Here is a 19,196-nt window from a genome sequence, read left to right as displayed (position 1 = left end):
AGAGGAATAGACACAGGCGCTATGTTTACCTCTGTAACCAAGATAACAAAAGGACAGCTTCTTTCTGCCGTCTATTTAATTAGCTACTAACATGGAGACAACATGTCAGCCTATTCCCTATATAGTGCATTCATTTGGAAAAGGGGCCATGAGGCTTTTGTCAAACGTAGTGCACTATATAGGGAATAGGGTGCCATTTGGGACAAATCCTGTGACTTAAGGAGAACACGTCATCTGAATAAAGTGAGGGATGGACGATAGAGAGATGAAAGGAGGAATGGGAGAGATAAAAGGTTGGAGAGGAGGAGGAGGAGAGGGAATATGTGGACAATGAAAGGGTGTTAGAATACAATGCAATACAGCAAGGTGACACATCCATACATTATCCGAAGAAAAACAACTAAATATTTCAAGCACCGCCTTGAAATATTAGAATACTTTATAGGGTTGCAGACCAGACCATGCAGTGTGCCATATCACTTATTTTCTATGTTGACATAAGAATATAGCCCTCCGTCAGCTTTAGTAAAACAACATACTGAAGGTTGTCGTTTTGTTACCTCAGCTCCCCTGCTCTTCCTGTTTCAACTGACTCCTCCACCGCTCGTTTGTGCAATAATAATAGTCACTCTCCTACAGTCCTCCCATGTTACCGTCTATTCACCCATGGTGAACTCAACCCCTAACCCTGGTGAACAACTCTAAGCCTGGGGAACTCGACCCTAACCCTGGGGACCTCGGCCCTAACCGTGGGGAACTCAACCCTAACCCTGGTGAACAACTCTAAGCCTGAGGAACTCGACCCTAACCCTGGTGAACAACTCTAAGCCTGGGGAACTCGGCCCTAACCCTGGTGAACAACTCTAACCCTGGGGACCTCGGCCCTAACCGTGGGGAACTCGACCCTAACCCTGGTAAACAACTCTAAGCCTGGGGAACTCAATCCTAACCCTGGGGACCTCAGCCCTAACCCTGGTGAACAACTCTAACCCTGGGGAACTCGGCCCTAACCCTGGTGAACTTAACCCTAACCCTGGTGAACTCAACCCTAACCCTGGTGAACAACTCTAACCCTGGGGAACTCGACCCTAACCCTGGGGAACTCAACCCTAACCCTGGTGAACTTAACCCTAACCCTGGTGAACTCAACCCTAACCCTGGTGAACAACTCTAACCCTGGGGAACTCAACCCTAACCCTGGTGAACTTAACCCTAACCCTGGTGAACTCAACCCTAACCCTGGGAAACTCGGCCCTAACCCTGGTGAACAACTCTAAGCCTGGGGACCTCGGCCCTAACCGTGGGGAACTCGACCCTAACCCTGGTGAACTCCTCTAACCCTGGTGAACAACTCTAACCCTGGGGAACTCGACCCTAACCCTGGGGAACTCAACCCTAGCCCTGGTGAACTTAACCCTAATCCTGGTGAACTCAACCCTAACCCTGGTGAACAACTCTAACCCTGGGGAACTCAACCCTAACCCTGGTGAACAACTCTAACCCTGGGGAACAACTCTAACCCTGGGGAACTCAACCCTAACCCTGGTGAACTTAACCCTAACCCTGGTGAACTCAACCCTAACCCTGGTGAACAACTCTAACCCTGGGGAACTCAACCCTAACCCTGGTGAACAACTCTAACCCTGGGAACAGGCCTAACCCTGGGAACTCGGCCCTAACCCTGGTGAACAACTCTAAGCCTGGGGACCTCGGCCCTAACCGTGGGGAACTCGACCCTAACCCTGGTGAACTCCTCTAACCCTGGTGAACAACTCTAACCCTGGGGAACTCGGCCCTAACCCTGGGGACCTCGGCCCTAACCCTGGGGACCTCGGCCCTAACCCTGGGGAACTCGACCCTAACCCTGGGGAACTCGACCCTAACCCTGGGGAACTCGACCCTAACCCTGGTGAACAACTCTAACCCTGGGGAACTCGACCCTAACCCTGGGGAACTCGACCCTAACCCTGGTGAACTCGACCCTATGCTAGGCTGGGAATTACTAGGGACCTCACCATATGATATTATCACGATACTTAGGTGCTGATAAGATACGTATTGAAAACTGTGATTTTATTGCGATTTGATGTTCCAAACATATTGCTCACCATATGTCTGCTGCGACAAGAGACAGAGCCATCAGAAAACACGTTTTTATCAGTCATGAAAATAAAAGTGCTGAAAACGAATTGGCTCCCTATTTAAAAAGAACAAGCCATGAAGAAAAAATACTGTCGTTTTGGTGCAGCTGCAGCCAACTAGCTGAAAAATAATATTATAATATTGTCAAAAAGATACAATATATCATCAAAATAATATCCCGACATGTAACTGTAGCGATCTTTTCCCATCACTACCCTACACTGCTCTCACATCTAGAGGCCAGGATACACACCACATTTACACACACATTCTCTCACTCACTCACTCACTCACTCACACACACACACACACACACACACACACACACACACACACACACACACTCACACTCACTCACACACACACACACACTCACACTCACACTCACACACACTCACACACACACACACACACACACACACACACACGTAACGTCACAGCACCAGGCTTCTGGGGAGGGACACAGCAGTAGTGTAAGGGATCCATGCCTGGATATGATGTCTATACCCACTGAGTAACTCGTTAGTACTTTGTTCTCTGGCCATAATATTACCATAATTCACACTCTTAAACAATAATATTATGTTGTAACAGCATGATCATGTGTAGGGGTTATAATCCAATGAGTCACTACCACCACAAAGTTTGAGCAGGGAGAGATATTCATGGCAGGTTAGCCAGAGGAGGGGGGTGGGGGGGGCAGCTGGGCACAGCTGTAACCACAGGCCACCCGGAAGCTCAGCTCATTCACACTGACTGTGTTCTGCTGGATTGCACCAAATGTCATTGCAGCTGTAGACTCAGCATTCTGTTCAGCTAGCTTTGAGTGAGGCTGTAACAGGGGATGGGGAAGTCAATAGCACCCCCGTCTGGTTAACACAGCAACCTACACCTATTTCTCAACATTCCATCTTGTTTCTTGCACTCTGGATGCGTTCCAGTCTAACTCCCAACTCAGCCACATTGAAATGAATATCACTAGGTGGAGTTAAAGGGTTACATTTCCAAATGAGACACTCCCTTCGTCCGCATTGTCACAGAGAAGAGACTATTTATCTGGAATATGTTAACCAATTATTGCAGATGGATAGTCTCCTCGAATGCACTTTTGTGTGACCTCACATACAAACCTAAGCAACAATCAAACTACCACGTAGCTGTAGATGCCAATGTAAATCCCATATACATTTTCCACGGTTCTAGCACTGCAGACACACACACATTGCACTAGAAATTCAATTTGAACATGATCAATTATCAAATCAGCTTCAGGGCATCCACACACACACACACTATAACGAGATGTTCATTCCCTGTCCTACTCACATAGCCTCCAGTGTGTACTGGACTGAGACATTAGGCCAGAAAACTCTACAAAGAAACACCTACTGTATATTGATACCAACTGCTCCACTACCACGTTCACATGGACACACACACACGCACACACACACACACACACACACACACACACACACACACACACACACACACACACACACACTAAACCCATCGCCCTGTTCCTCAAACGTAGGCCGCCCGGAGAGCAACAAAATAGTCTGAAGCTATTTTCTATTAATAGCTGCAGAGGCCATGGCTGCTGGGACTAAAATGCCTCTTGCTTCATGTTTTGTTATGCTTCCTTGCTGTCTGACAGAGTTCAGGGTGAAAGGTCTTCTGGTTGGAGAGTCTGTTTGGCCTACATCTGAGGTACCATATTTACACAACCATTACTATTTCTGCTGGCAGGCATTCAGGTCAGGCAAAGACCTGAATTAGAAAACCCAAGCAAATATATGCCTCTTATTTTTAGAATCCCAAACACTTTTGCACATTTCAGTTTCACATCGGACGCCATCTTGCTTGGACACAGCTACTGTTGGATGTTTTAGTAATAATCACAAAACGTACAAGCTACAATAGCTACAATAGCTACTACAATACTTTGTCATGGTCTCTAGTGACAATCCTACTGAAGTTGCGAGTTATTTTAAATTATAAACTGGGTGGTTCGAGCCCTGAATGCTGATTGGCTGACAGCCATGGTATATCAGACCGTATACCACGGGTATGACAAAACATGTATTTGTACTGCTCTAATTACATTGGTAACCAATTTATAATAACAATAAGGCACCTCAGGAGTTTGTGGTATATGGGCAATATACCACGGCTAAAGGCTGTATCCTGGCACTATTCGTTGTGCATAAGAACAGCACTTAACCGTGGTATATTGGCCATATACCATGCCCCCTCGTGCCTTATTGCTTAATTATTTCCAAGACCAAGACTGTACAACAGCAGATAAACCTGTCTCCTCTGAGCTCTGCCGGCCAATGGGAGTGAAGGGGGAACACACTGATAAGGTCCTCTCTCAGGAGCGATAGAGTTAGCTACACTGTAGCCTAGCTGAGTAATGTCTTGTTAGTTCACTAGCTCTGCAACATCCCTGTGATTAAATGTGGAGATTATTCTGCTGCTGGGCTCTGCCTGTCTGACAAACAAGTTCAAAGAGTCTCCCATCATTATTTAGGATGGATAGGCCTTCAAGAACGACAAGTTAGTTAGACTCTGTGATCTGTTCAGGTAGGATATATGGGCGCAATGATTGCTGGGGTCTAGCTATATGTTGTCATACAGGGGTTGCAGTTAGCTTGTTTTGGATTGTACTAGTAGCAGTGGGGCGCATTTAACTGTGTAGAGGTTGTCAGTTAGCCGGACTATTTGATTTTTGACAAAACTGGCACATGGTTGATGAGTAAGGCGGACTCTGATATTTCTCAACCCACAACTAAGGATTGTTTGTGAGCTTCGTCCATGTGATTAAGTGCAGTGAAGAACACTACGATACGGAGGAGGAGGAGGGCCTAGCCCAGTTGGCTGCCATGGAAACCAGAGGTCAGGTTACAGCACTGAACAGGCAGAATGGAGAGAGGGAGCGGAGAAGAGAGAGAGAGAGAGAGAAAGATAGAGACACTCCAGGGGTAAGGTCTGTGTGCCTGCTGTTATTACAGATACATGTGCATCCAATGACAACATAAGTAAAAGTAGTGGGAACAATATCAATTGCTTGTGGTAGTGGTACAAGTAGAAGTGGCAGCATGAAAGTGGTAGTGGGCTAATATCAGCAGTTTCAATATGGTAAAGGTAGTATGCATACTGAACCTTTATTTAACTAGGCAAGTCAGTTAAGAACAAATTCTTTTTTACAATGATGGCCTACACCGGGCCAAAATTCGGACGATGCTGGGTCAATTGGGTTCTTCACGTGGGCCTCCTCACACTGACTTACCCCTCTTTTGACCCGAGTCAATCAGAGAGCTGTCTAGAACAGTACATTAGATTTTATGTTCACTCGGATGAGAACACGCTGACCAACATCACAGGCTGTCTGTAGAGTTTGTTTAGCTACGAATTGATTCAAAACACCTGAATATGGACTCTGCGACATGACAATGTTGCTAGGCATAACTGTGTCACTTATTCCATAAGCTCATTCTGTGGACTTGATTAAATGTCAGCAGGATCCTATATCGGCATAGGATTCAACTGAAGCAACTGTATCCTCCCATCTACATCAATCACAACATCAATCAAATGGTAAATTCAAAACAAGCCATAGGCTCCTATAGACATAACTGAATAGAGGGGACCTAGTAGTTCTACAGCATAAACGTACGTATGCCATTCAGACTACTGTGTGTTTCTGACACCAGTGCCTTGGTTATTCTAGGTAACAACAGGCCTGGGAAAGCAGGGTGAAAAAATTTAGCAGAAATAGCTGGAATTTAGCTGAGTGTGAAGCCAGAGGAGAGGATTGGGAATTGTGGGCAGTCACCCTTTTTTCATCAGGGTCCCATGCATCAATGGACTGGAATTCCAAACAACTCTTTCACCCTTCTCTGAGGCTGAAGCTAGGAAGAAGCCGTGAACGAGTGAGGCTGAAGCTAGGAAGCAGCCGTGGACGAATGAGGCTGAAGGCAGAAAACAGCCGTGGACGAGTGTGGCTGAAGCTAGGAAGCAGCCATGGATGAGTGTTGCTGGAAAGCAGCCATGGGTCCAGGAAACAGCCGTGGACGAGTGAGGCTGAAGCTAGGAAGCAGCCAAGGATGAGTGTTGCTGGAAAGCAGCCATGGGTCCAGGAAACAGCCGTGGACGAGTGAGGCTGAAGCTAGGAAGCAGCCAAGGATGAGTGTTGCTGGAAAGCAGCCATGGGTCCAGGCTGAAGCTAGGAAGCAGCCAAGGATCAGTGTTGCTGGAAAGCAGCCATGGGTCTAGGAAGCAGCCGTGGACGAGTGAGGCTGAAGCTAGGAAGCAGCCAAGGATCAGTGTTGCTGGAAAGCAGCCATGGGTCTAGGAAGCAGCCATGGATGAGTTTCTTTCCCTCATCTACTATAAATGTCTACAGAAAAAAACGGAATGATTCGGACACGTAAAACATAACCTAACCAAGAACGATTTTTCTTTCTCCTTTTTTAGGAATGACTGTATTAGGAATTATTGTATCTCAAAAAGTTAAGTACAAAATATGAAATTCTTGGATGTGGGAGTGGTACTCCCATCCTAAAAGTGATTTATTTCTTCTCCCTCATAGTGATACTGAGTCTCAGTAGGAACGGCATGCGAATGGAAACTAGATGCCAAACTTCATGTTCTCGAAAAACATGCACAAATCATTTCTGCTTATGCCGATCTTATCTCACTTGAGCAGAACTGTACCGATGTTAGAGAGTTTTGACACAGACAAATCCTAGATGGAAATTAAAGCACAAGGTAAATGAAGACTTATAGTTGTAATAATTTGTTAATGACACTTGTTTTCAGTGCTTCTCTCTCCAAATAAGATAGAATTCACATCGCAAATAAATTCACATGTAAAAGGTCATTTTGAAAGAATGTGTGAATCGCAAACAGCAGTAGCCTATTGTGAAATGGAAACATACTGCAGCCGGACACACAACTTGTGTGTCAAATAGAATGTATCTTATTAAACCCTCCTGACGGACGGAAGTAGACCTGGCCTATAAAACACTTCCTTCCTTCAGGCTCATTCTCTAATAGTGACAGGAAATGAAAACTGCTCGACTTCCTCGGCCTGATGAAGTCTACAGGTCCCGCTGGCAGAAGGGCCGGCCTGTACGGCCCTCTATTACAGATGGACAGAGGCACAGAGAAACAGCAGCACCTCTAAACTAGTCTTCAGGTGACATGCAAGATGGTAATAACCGTAGAGCAAAATACGTGAGTCCAACTCTCCAAGCTTTGTGATCTTGAGCAAGTGTGTAGGTAGTCTATATGCGTGTTCTACTGAACAGCCACAAACATGGTAATCAGTGATATTGACTTGAGGGGAACGGAGGGCCTCTTGCACAGCCACTATTCCCTTTCACATGGGCTGGAAGCCCAGGTCTGTTTGAAATACTTTACTTGTGAATTTCTCCATGTGAAGATTTAGCCTTTGTATAACAGATTGCCACAGTTCATATTCAACTAAATTAATAAATAAATTGAATTCATGAACCCAATACCCAGTACAAAGACTTATATTGGAGCAGTGTGAGGGTTTGAAATGGCTTAAATCATATACATGCTTTTCCCATGACTGACCACATTAACGTGTGAGCCCTTGTAAGGAGAGACTTAATTGGCAACAGACACTGAGATTTGGCAACGGAAAATCATGTTTACTTTACATGTGGTTCTATTTCAGTAGATACCCCTTTTTCTCAAAGGAGAGAACACTTTCCCATGTAGACAAAATAATAAACCTAAACCATGCCCCAAAATTCCATTTGTTTAATGAAATGACTGCTAATAAACAGTATATATTTCACACTACAGTTGTGAAATATAGCACCCAAAAACGTTTTAAAGCACTGAAAATCGTACTAAAATCCAACATTCAATATTACAAACTAACTGAATGATCACCCTCAGCCAGATCGTATGTCATACAACCCTTTGTGGCATCCAACCCCTGTGTTTGAACAAACCCACAGTTTTGAATGTTTTCCTCTCCTGGCAGGGAGAACAGACGGTTGGTTATTTTCATTTCTCCAAGCTGTAGAACATCATCCTAGTATGATTTTCAACTGCATAAACATTCCACTGTATCTCTCACAGAGACAGCAGGAGCACTTCACTCTGTGGATCACCTGAGGGAGCCATCTTGAGATAATGCAGAAGCCAAAGGTCTGTAGCCTTAGTGGTGATGGTGGGCTAGCACTAGTTGTATAGCCTGACGCATGATCTGTTTGTGCTGTCTTGTCATAGGAGAAGAGTCAGAAGAGCACAGAGATCTGGGACCAGGCTGGTAGTTGTAGGAATGGTGTGCCAATGTGTCTCCTGATAAACCAACAAATAGTGCCCTTCATACACAAATCCAATAACATGCTATCTTCACTTCTAGGATTTTGTTTGTCTTAGGGTCCACTTTTTCAGTCAGATAGCGTCTGTAATTGACGGATAAATAATAGAGATATAAAATGCAAGCAACAACTCTAAAAAACAAATCTGACCCAGATAGCATGGTGTCGGTCGATAGTAACAACTACCACAACAAATTACATTCTGAGTGAAATTAGATTAGAACTCTAGCGGCAGAGGATTCGCAGACGCAAGTCCCCGGTTGATTTCCCCAAGGGGAAGGATGCGAGGGGGGAAAATGCGAACCAGTTATTTCTGCCGGTGTGGCATGCAGACGCACTGTCTTCTTTCTGCAATTAGCTTCATCGTTTGATTGAAGTCCGGCCAGGGAACAATAATTGTCAGATGACATTCACCGAGACTTCTTTTCGAGCTAAGACAGAGTTGCGATTCAGCACTACGTGAAAAAGCGAAGTGGGCAAAAGGGATGGCAGGTTGAACCAATCCAGACGCTACTACATACACTGAAAAACATTCCGGAGATGTCTCTGTCAAGGTCGTCACCCCCCTCTTTAAAGAAATGTGTGTGCGGGCAGGCGTGCGTGCGTATGTGCAGAGTGTAAGGTGGGGTAGCTTTTAGGCAAGATCGAGTTGAAATCAAAACCCTTTCCTCAAAGATCCCAGTGTGATCCACTGGTGATCAATCAACTGGACTTGCCTAAACAGCACTGTAGCCTGAAGACAGACCTCACGATGACTATGCTGAGGAGACACGCTCAGAACACATCCAGAACAGTAATATCTACCTAACCTTCTTTGAACACATGCATCCAGTTAGACCTGCAGTCTACGGTCTTTGAACAGGTACAGGCAGTTATCAATGGTCTTTGAACACATGGTCTCGATTGTTTTGACAGGAGGTCTTCTCTAGGTCACTTGACTTGAGAATGTCTCTCTGTGTGTCTGTCTCTGTCTATGCCAGCTAGACTAGAACACGTACATTATACAGTGGAAACTGTCTATAGCAGCACTGAGCAGCAACCAACCTGTAGCTCAGAGGAGTTTTCCTTATTCAATCTTACACTAACAGTGATTGCACAAACTTAACCTCATCGCTAACCCTAACAGTAAACATTTGGGATTACATGTCTAAACTTAACCCGTCACATTTCTCGCCTAAATAAACCATTCACATTTGTTTCTGCCCTCAAGGCATTATGGCCAAACAGTTATATTTTGTTTCACCAGACCAGTGGACATTTCTCCAAAACGTACGATCTTTGACCCCATGTGCAGTTGCAAACCGTAGTCTAGCTTTTTAATGGCGGTTTTGGAACAGTGGCTTCTTCTTTGCTGAGCGGCCTTTCAGGTTATCGATATAGGACTTGTTTTACTATGGATATAGATACTTTTGTACCTGTTTCCTCCAGCATCTTCACAAGGTCCTTTGCTGTTTATCTGGGATTGATTTGCACTTTTCGCACCAAAGTATGTTCATCTCTAGGAGACAGAACGCGTCTCCTTCCTGAACGGTACAACGGCTGCGTGGTCCCATGGTGTTTATACTTGCTATTGTTTGTACAGATGAACGTGGTACCTTCAGGCATTTGGAAATTGCTCCCAAGGATGAACCAGACTTGTAGAGGTCCACATTTCTTTTCTGAGGTCTTTGCTGATTTCCCCATGATGTCAAGCAAAGAGGCACTGGGTTTGAAGGTAGGCCTTGAAATACATCCACAGGTACACCTCCAATTGACTCAAATTATGTCAATTAGCAGAAGCTTCTAAAGCCATAACATCATTTTCTGGAATTTTCCAGGCTGTTTAAAGCCACAGTCAACTTAGTGTATGTAAACTTCTGACCCACTGGAATTGTGATACAGTGAAGGTTATAAATAAAATAATCTGTCTGTAAACAATTGTTGGAAAAATTACTTGTGTCATGCACAAAGTAGATATGGTGTGTTAACAAGAAATTTGTGGAGTGGTTGAAAAACTGGTTTTAATGACTCCAACCTAAGTGTACGTAAATTTCCGACTTCAACTGTGTATCCACAGTAAAATGAGTCCTATATCGACATAACCTGAAAGGCCGCTCAGCAAGGAAGAAGCCACTGCTCCAAAACCGCCATAAAAAAGCCAGAGTACGGTTTGCAACTGCACATGGGGACAAAGATCGGACTTTTTGGAGAAATGTCCTCTGGTCTGATGAAACAAAAATAGAACTGTTTGACCATAATGACCATTGTTATGTTTGGAGGAAAAAAGGGGAGGCTTGCCAGAGAACACCATCCCAACCGTGAAACACGGGGGGGCAGCATCATGTTGGGGGGGGGGGGGGTGCTTTGCTGCAGGAGGGACTGGTGCAATTCACAAAATAGATGACATCATAAGGGAGGAAAATGATGTGGATATATTGACGCAACATCTCAAGACATCAGTCAGGAAGTTAAAGCTTGGTCGCAAATGGGTCTTCCAAATGGACAATGACCCCAAGCATACTTTCAAAGTTTTGGCAAAATGGCTTAAGGACAACAAAGTCAAGGTATTGGAGTGGCCATCACAAAGCCCTGACCTCAATCTTATAGAAGATTTGTGGGCAGAACTGAAGAAGTGTGTGCGAGCAAGGAGGCCTACAAACCTGACTCAGTTACACCAGCTCTGTCAGGAGGAATGGGCCAAAATTCACCCAACTTATTGTGGGAAGCTAGTGGAAGGCTACCTGAAACATTTGACCCAAGTTAAACAATTTAAAGGCAATGCTACCAAATACTAATTGAGTGTATGTAAACTTCCTACTTCAGCTGTATATCAGTAATACTATAATAATGTTATCCTGTCAACTTATAGGAGGGGAGAAACCATTAGGTAACTGCAGCTAAAAGAGTTGCCAGTATAAATCACAAGTAAGGAGTGAAGGGGTAATGACATCGGGCCAGTTTGAATAACTCTTTGAGATAACGTCTAGTAACTAAATGAGTACATACTTATCCTAAATGAGTATGATGTGGACATATCAGTGAAATGCACATGCGCCAACCAGAACTATATGAAGAGTTTCATTCCAAAACACTATAGAGACATTTTTCAGAGATGTTGGTAAATGAGCTTTTATTGTTTTAAGAAATTATAAAAGAGATTGGTGCCACAGTGTCTCCTGACCCCTCCTGTCTCAGCCTCCAGTATTTATGCTGCAGTAGTTTATGTGTCGGGGGGCTAGGGTCAGTTTGTTATATCTGTAGTACTTCTCCTGTCCTATCCGGTGTCCTGTGTGAATTTAAGTATGCTCTCTCTAATTCTCTCTTTCTTTCTTTCTCTCTCTCTGAGGACCTGAGCCCTAGGACCATGCCTCAGGACTACCTGACATGATGACGCCTTGCTGTCCCCAGTCCACCTGGCCGTGCTGCTGCTCCAGTTTCAACTGTTCTGCCTGTGATTATTATTATTTGACCATGCTGGTCATTTATGAACATTTAAACATCTTGGCCATGTTCTGTTATAATCTCCACCCGGCACAGCCAGAAGAGGACTGGCCACCCCACATAGCCTGGTTCCTCTCTAGGTTTCTTCCTAGGTTTTGGGCTTTCTAGGGAGTTTTTCCTAGCCACCGTGCTTCTACACCTGCATTGCTTGCTGTTTGGGGTTTTAGGCTGGGTTTCTGTACAGCACTTTGAGATATCAGCTGATGTACGAAGGGCTATATAAATACATTTTATTTTATTTGATTGGTGTGTTTTTTCCCCCTATGGCATGGGGTTGTTCAATGACAGTATTTGCTTAAAATCTATCACTTCATGGTTTCATATCAGAGGGAGAAATAACCATATTATTTTCAAAATGCTTTATGTACGCATCACTCAGAGAAATAAGTAGTTTTGCTATGTTTTACACAGACAAATGTAGCAAACACAACAAAATAAATTGACATCAATATTTAAAATATATATATTTCTTTGTTGATATATCATTAAATACAGTAATATGAGATTTGCATTTTAGTCATTTAGCAGATGCTCTTATCCAGAGCGACTTACAGTAAGTGCATTCATCTTAAGATAGCTGGGTGAGACAACCTTCGCTGTCTTCAAACTCCCTGTCATAGATGAGCCAAAGGTGCAGGGTGCATGTAACACCACATCTTTAATAAAGTGAAACCTTCACACAAAAAAAAACACTTATACAGAAACCGACCGTGAACAAACCGTGGCGCACGCAAGCACGCAATCGCACACGCACGCACACACACACACACACACACACACACACACACACACACACACACACACACACACACACACATACATACATACATACATACATACATACATACATACATACATACATACATACATACATACATACATACATACACACACACAGAAAATAAATAATTACCCACAACATTAGGTGGGAAAAAGGCTGCCTAAGTATGATTCCCAATCAGAGACAACGATAGACAGCTGCCTCTGATTTTGAACCACACTTGGTCAAAAACAAAGAAATAGAAAACATAGAATGCACACCCAAATCACACCCTGACCTAACCAAATAGAGAAATAAAACGGCTCTCTAAGGTCAGGGCGTGACACAACCACATATCACAGTCAAATATACAGGATACGAACATTCCATTCCAGCTAAACAATGTATATATAGCATTTTGGCAAGAATAAGACTATTTCTTACACACATCTAAAATCTATTAATTTAAAATTTGAGAATAGTAATATTTTACACACACGTGAAGGCACCCATTAGCGATCATTTCTGATGAAAAAACACAAATGTGAAAAATAGGTGGATATAGCATATTGGAAATAAACTCTTCGTATGCTATACTGTACAGAATGTGCATTAAATTAAGTCATATATGCCTGGATGAGTCTCAGGCCTACTTAGCAACAACGGAACATAAACAGTAAACATACAGTATGTCCAGTAATGGCCTTTTCCTGTTATAGCCTGACTGAAGCGTCAAGCTGGTGTCTTTAGTAGAATGACTCAATAAGATAAACTAAGACACCCTAGCTACTGCTTTTCTCCTTCTCTTCCCCCTTTTTCTTCTTTCCACTCGTTCACTCTTAAACCATTAATGGAAGTGATGTACAAAAATAGGTCCTGAATGTAAACCTTCTAGTTCCTCACAAACCTCAACAAACTGGTTTCACTTCCTGTTCGTGGATCACATCGGAAAATAATAATTACTCTACTCTGAATCTCTTAGCTGAGTAGTTGGTCGAAATGTTCAATTCGGTATCTTGTGATTTCATTAGGCCGATCTGACACAGAATCAATACAGAATCAACACCCACTAATCAACACCCAACACCCACTAAGGGAATCCAGAGATAGACTGTCAAATGGCAATTTATGACAAGATAATCAAGCTACAAAACAAAATATGATATGACAAAAACATGTTCGAAAAAACTGAATACACTACAGCATGTATCCACTAGTTGTGCTTGCCGGCATCTGTAGGAATAGACTAGTGGGATACCACTATCTTATCTAAATATTTTTGAGAAGAAGAAGCAACCCTGCTTTATCTCAATGATACATAATGTATGCAGTGGTAGGATATCCAAAAACAGAGTTACGACCTTGTTAGAGTTTAATATGATAGGCCTTGGGAGTGATCCAAAAAACATAAATCCCAAACCACCTTTGCCAGTTTCGGTTTGCAATTAATGTTCCCTGTACTCTCAATAGGTGCCCTTGGGGTTTTAGGCTGGGTTTCTGTATAAGCACTTTGTGACATCTGCTGATGTAAAAAGGGTTTGATAAATACATTTGATTGATTGATTGGTTGTACCGTCCGAGGATTTCGGGATGAGAAATTATACACCCAAGGAGGCAACACCCAATTACACCCAGGTAGACGATTTGATTGTAGACTTCAAAGGAGCCTTCTAGAGATAATAGATAGCAGATCAAACACACTTTTCATCACCATAACTGAATCAGAGACCCAAAATACTTGATGTGTTACATCATATGCTGTTGATGTCAACTAGTTTAGAACGTCTGGTAACGAGGAACTACCTGTCCTTTCCGTTGCCATATACCTGACAAACCTAGCAAACCTGACATGTTGGTTTTGGAATTGAGTATTTTAAACAACGTGCCACCGTCATAAAATGCCACCTTTCCAACTAATTTCTGCCCTGCTAGAGCTGCCTGTAAGCTGTAAGTGCCGTTATTATGAATTGGAAACATCTCGGAGCAACAACGGCTCAGACGCGAAGTGGTATGCTACACAAGCTCACAGAACGGGATCGCCAAGTGCTGAAAAGCGTAAAAATTGTCTGTCCTCGGTTGCAACACTCACTACCGAGTTCCAAACTGCCTCTGGAAGTAATGTCAGCACAAGAACTGTTCGTCGGGTGCTTCATGAAATGGGATTCCTTGGCCGAGCAGCCACACACAAGCCTAAGATCACCATGTGCAATGCCAAGCATTGGCTGGAGTGGTGTAAAGATTGCCGCCATTGAACTCTGGAGCAATGGAAACACGTTCTCTGGAGTGATGAATCACGCTTCACCATTGGGCAGTCCAACGGACAAATCTGGGTTTGGCGGATGCCAGAAGAACGACACCTGCCCGATTGCATTGTGTCAACTGTAAAGTTTGTTTGAGGAAGAATAAAGGTCTGGGGTTGTCTTTCATGGTTCGGGAAAGGCCCCCTAGTTCCAGTGAAGGGAAATATTAAACCTACAGCATACAATGACATTGTAGATGATTCTGTGCTTCCAACTTTGTGGCAACTGTTTGGGTAAGGCCTTTTCCTGATCCAGCATGAAAATTCCTCGTGCACAAAGCGAAATCCATACAGAAATGATATGTCGAGATTGGTGTGGAAGAACTTGACTGGCCTGTAAAGAGCCCTGACCTCAACTCCATCGAACACCTTTTGGATTAATTGGAATGCCGACTGCGAGCCAGGCCTCATCGCCCAACATCAGTTCCCGACCTCACTAATGCTCTTATGGCTGAATAGAAGCAAGTACCCGCAGCAATGTTCCAACATATAGTGGAAAGCCGTTCCCAGAAGAGTGGATACTGTTATAGCAGCAAAGCGGGGACCAACTCCATATTAATGCCCCTGACTTGGAATAAGATGTTCGACGGGCAGGTGTCCACTTACTTGTGTAGTGTACTGTAGCTCGAATGGATAATACCAGTCACAGGAAAGATACTGCCTCTACTCCTGCATCCTAGAGCATCAAAGTCACCATAGTTTGACGGTCAGCAAAAAAAGGAAATCCTTTCTGTTGCCTCTGTTTAATCGATTTAAATATAAATGTAATTATATTATATTATATTCAATCACATTCAGGCTTGTAGGAAATTCCCACCATTCACACTGACTGAGTTTCCTGAATCATGGGTCTATGTCACATTCATTGCCCTGTTTTGGGGAACAACAACATAATGGGGAAGGGTCCACAAATCGTGAGACAGCTCATTTTTTTCATGTGTCTGTCTTTGACCCAGTGACAGTTCAGTTCACACTGGTGAGAACCAACTCAGTGCCATCAAAATGCGTTGTCACGTGCTGCCAAAGCATCGCTACATGAACGTAATTCCAGGTTTAGCGCTACACGGGATCCTTGGGACGTCCCAACCCTAACCCTAACCCTAACCTTAACCTTAACCCCTCCATTTACCCTAGGGCTCTCCAACCCTGTTCCTGGAGAGCTATCGTCCTGTAGGTTTTCGCTCCAACACCAGTTGTAACTAACTTGATTCAGGTCATCAACCAGCTAATTATTAGAATCAGGTGCGCTAGATTAGGGTTGGAGTGAAAACCTACAGGATGGTAGCTCTCCAGGAAGAGGGTTGGAGAGCCCTGCTTTACCCTAACCTTAACTGTAACCACAGGAGGTTGGTGGAACCTTAATTGGGGAGGGCGGGCTCATTTTAATGGCTGGAGCGGAATCGGTGGAATAGTATCAAATACATCAAGCACATGGTTTCCATGTGTTTGATGCCATTCCATTAGCTCCTTTCCAGCCATTATTATGAGCCGTCCTCCCTCAAGCAGCCTCCCTTACCTAACCCTAACTTTAGCCCGTAACTTAACCATTTTAAATGTAAACTTCAGGTATGAGCATCCTAAGGATCCCAGATAACAAGGGAGTCCACTAGAGATGGAAGGGGGGGGGCATCATTACACCTTTCAACTAGACTGGAGCATGTGGACAGCTGCCAAATATGCAGCCATTAAAGCCACAGCTAAAAATAAATCCCAAGTATGTTTTTGTAAGGATTTCATTATGGGTCTGACTGCTGCAGCCACTCTGCAGATGCTGTTACATGCAGGCACTCTCTCCTATTAACTATGAAAATATGAAACAAATCATCTCTAATTATCAAAAGACAAGAAATGGAAATATAAACATGTGTCACCTTCAGGCCTACTCCGGAACGTTGTACAGCGCCTTCAGAAAGTCTTCATACCCCTTAGGTTGTTACACATAAGTTGTTGCATAAGTTGTTACACATTCTGTTGTGGTACAGCCTGAATTCAAAACGGATTAAATCTTCTTCTTCTTTTTTTTACACATCTAAACACAATAACCCCATCATGACAAAGTGAAAAGATGTCTTTAGACATTTTTGCACATTTATTGGAAATTAAATACAGAAATATCTCATTTACATAATTATTCACACCCCTGAGTCAATACATGATAGAATCACCTTTGGCAGCAATTACAGCTGTGAGTTTTTCTGGGTAAGTCTAAGAGCTTTGCACACCTGGATTGCACAATATTTGCACGTTTATTATTTGTTTAATTCTTCAAGCTCTATCAAGTTGATTGTTGATCATTGCTAGACAGCCATTTATAACTTGCCATAGATTTTCAAGTCGATTTAAGTCAAAACTGTAACTAGGCCACTTAAGAACATTCAAGGTCGTCTTGGTAAGTAACTCCAGTGTATGTTTGGCCTTGTGTTTTAGGTTATTGACCTAAAACAAATTTGTGTCCCAGTGTCTATTCCGTTTCTTTTTATCCAGAAAAAAAAACCATAGTCCTTGCCGATGAGAAGCATATACATAACATGATGTTGACATCGCCATCGCAGTTTTATTTTAGTGTCTTATTGCAATCAGGATACATGTTTTGGAATATTTTTATTCTGTATTTTATTTTGTATTTATTACTGGGGTCCAAACACACCAAGCACCCACATTTTATATAAAACAAAATTTAAAACAGTGAACTATGTTTGTACTGAATGAGCTAAAGATAAAACAGTAAATGCTATAACATCCCTACACCACCACATATCCACAACACAAAATGTTCAGTACCACTATACAACAATATCACAATGTGTGCGTATGCATGTACCTTGCCTTAATAACAAAGGTATTGAATACTTATTGCCTCAACATTTCACCTTTTCATTTTTTTAAATTTGCAAACTTTTGTAAAAACTTAATTCGCGGTATTGTGTGTAGGTCAGTGACACAAAATCTAAATGTAATCAACGTTAAATTCAGGCTGTAACACAACTAAATGGGTAAAAAGTCGAGGGGTGTAAGTACTTTCTGAGGGCACTGTAAATCCTCAAAGACAAACGTATGTTGTCAATATGTCATTCCTCTTGAATACCATGAAGGCTTATTTTTTACTGCGTGGAGTGCACGCGTCGTCATATTTACCTCCGACTTCCAAACGATATAGGCGTGAGAACTGGACTGTTGCTGCTTCTTCTGAAGCCATCTCCGCGGTGAGAATAATGTGTTCGTGCTCCCAGTTGGAGTGACGCTGGGGCTCCTCACCAGAAACGGTAAATCCCACGCGGTATTCCGCTTTGTGCCCCTCACAGTCACGTCATAGTTAAAGGGAAAGTTTGATGTCGGGGAGAGGTCCAAGGGTGTGGAAGGACCAGATAAAGACGAAAGGGGTTGTTTCACCCTAAGATTTCTGGACCGGGCATCTGATTTCAACGCAACCGGGTGCTCAGGGGAGCTTGGCGAGGATGAAAACGCACCTGCCTCCTCAATGCGCAAACCAGGTGACCCCAAGCGGTCCCCATGGGTTCCATCTGTCTCTGTGCCACATTTCCTTATAATATCAGGGTCCAGGCTCCGAGTTTGTCGCAACTTCCTTTTGGAGATGGCTTTGGAGGCTGGAGTGGAGCAGGAGAAGACGTTCAGTAGTCCTTGACCAGATGACATCTCTATCTCTATCTCCTCTGCACAAACGCAGCAGCGTTTGAAAAAAACAACCTTTTCTCAGAAGTTTAGTTTAAGCGCCATAAAGAACCAAACCACGAGATAGGTCCCATCAATATACTCCCACAGTGAACCCTCGGTCCGCGTGTTTTTATGCTGTCATCGTTAGAATGCCTTTATCTCAGATAAAGCGAGACAGAGAGCGCGCAAATGAATCCAATTCTCTGTGCCGTGTTATTATGCATGCAGCTCAGCTCGTTCCCAAACTGTAGTCAGAGCGGACCGCGGGATGAGAGAAGTTTCGCAGCTGATTACCCTCGCCGCCGCTCCTCTAATCCGTCCAATGCGCTCCTGTGGCTGTTAAGACTGCGCACTCGTTTTGCTCCAATGAGCAAAACCAGTGCATACAAATGTCTTCCCCGGGTCTTTACCTGCATCTTTCAAGTTTGAATCATAAATTAATTGTATAGCCTACATAGGTTGGGCCTATGTGATG

General features: G+C 43.5%; 1 protein-coding gene across 1 annotated transcript in view; it reads right to left on the bottom strand.

Moving 5' to 3' along the window:
* Positions 1-18,990, bottom strand: part of LOC115133015 (rho GTPase-activating protein 6-like) — an 87,500-nt gene extending 68,510 nt beyond the window's left edge. The window contains 1 exon segment of the mRNA XM_029665834.2: positions 18,185-18,990. Coding sequence (XP_029521694.2) covers positions 18,185-18,703 — 519 coding nt within the window. The 5' untranslated portion in view covers positions 18,704-18,990.
* Positions 18,991-19,196: the final 206 nt, after the last annotated feature.

The sequence above is a fragment of the Oncorhynchus nerka genome, linkage group LG2 (genome assembly GCF_034236695.1).
Source record: "Oncorhynchus nerka isolate Pitt River linkage group LG2, Oner_Uvic_2.0, whole genome shotgun sequence".
NCBI lineage: Eukaryota > Metazoa > Chordata > Actinopteri > Salmoniformes > Salmonidae > Oncorhynchus > Oncorhynchus nerka.
The sequence above is the reverse complement of the archived record's forward strand: the minus strand, read 5'-3'. Positions and strand labels throughout refer to the sequence as shown.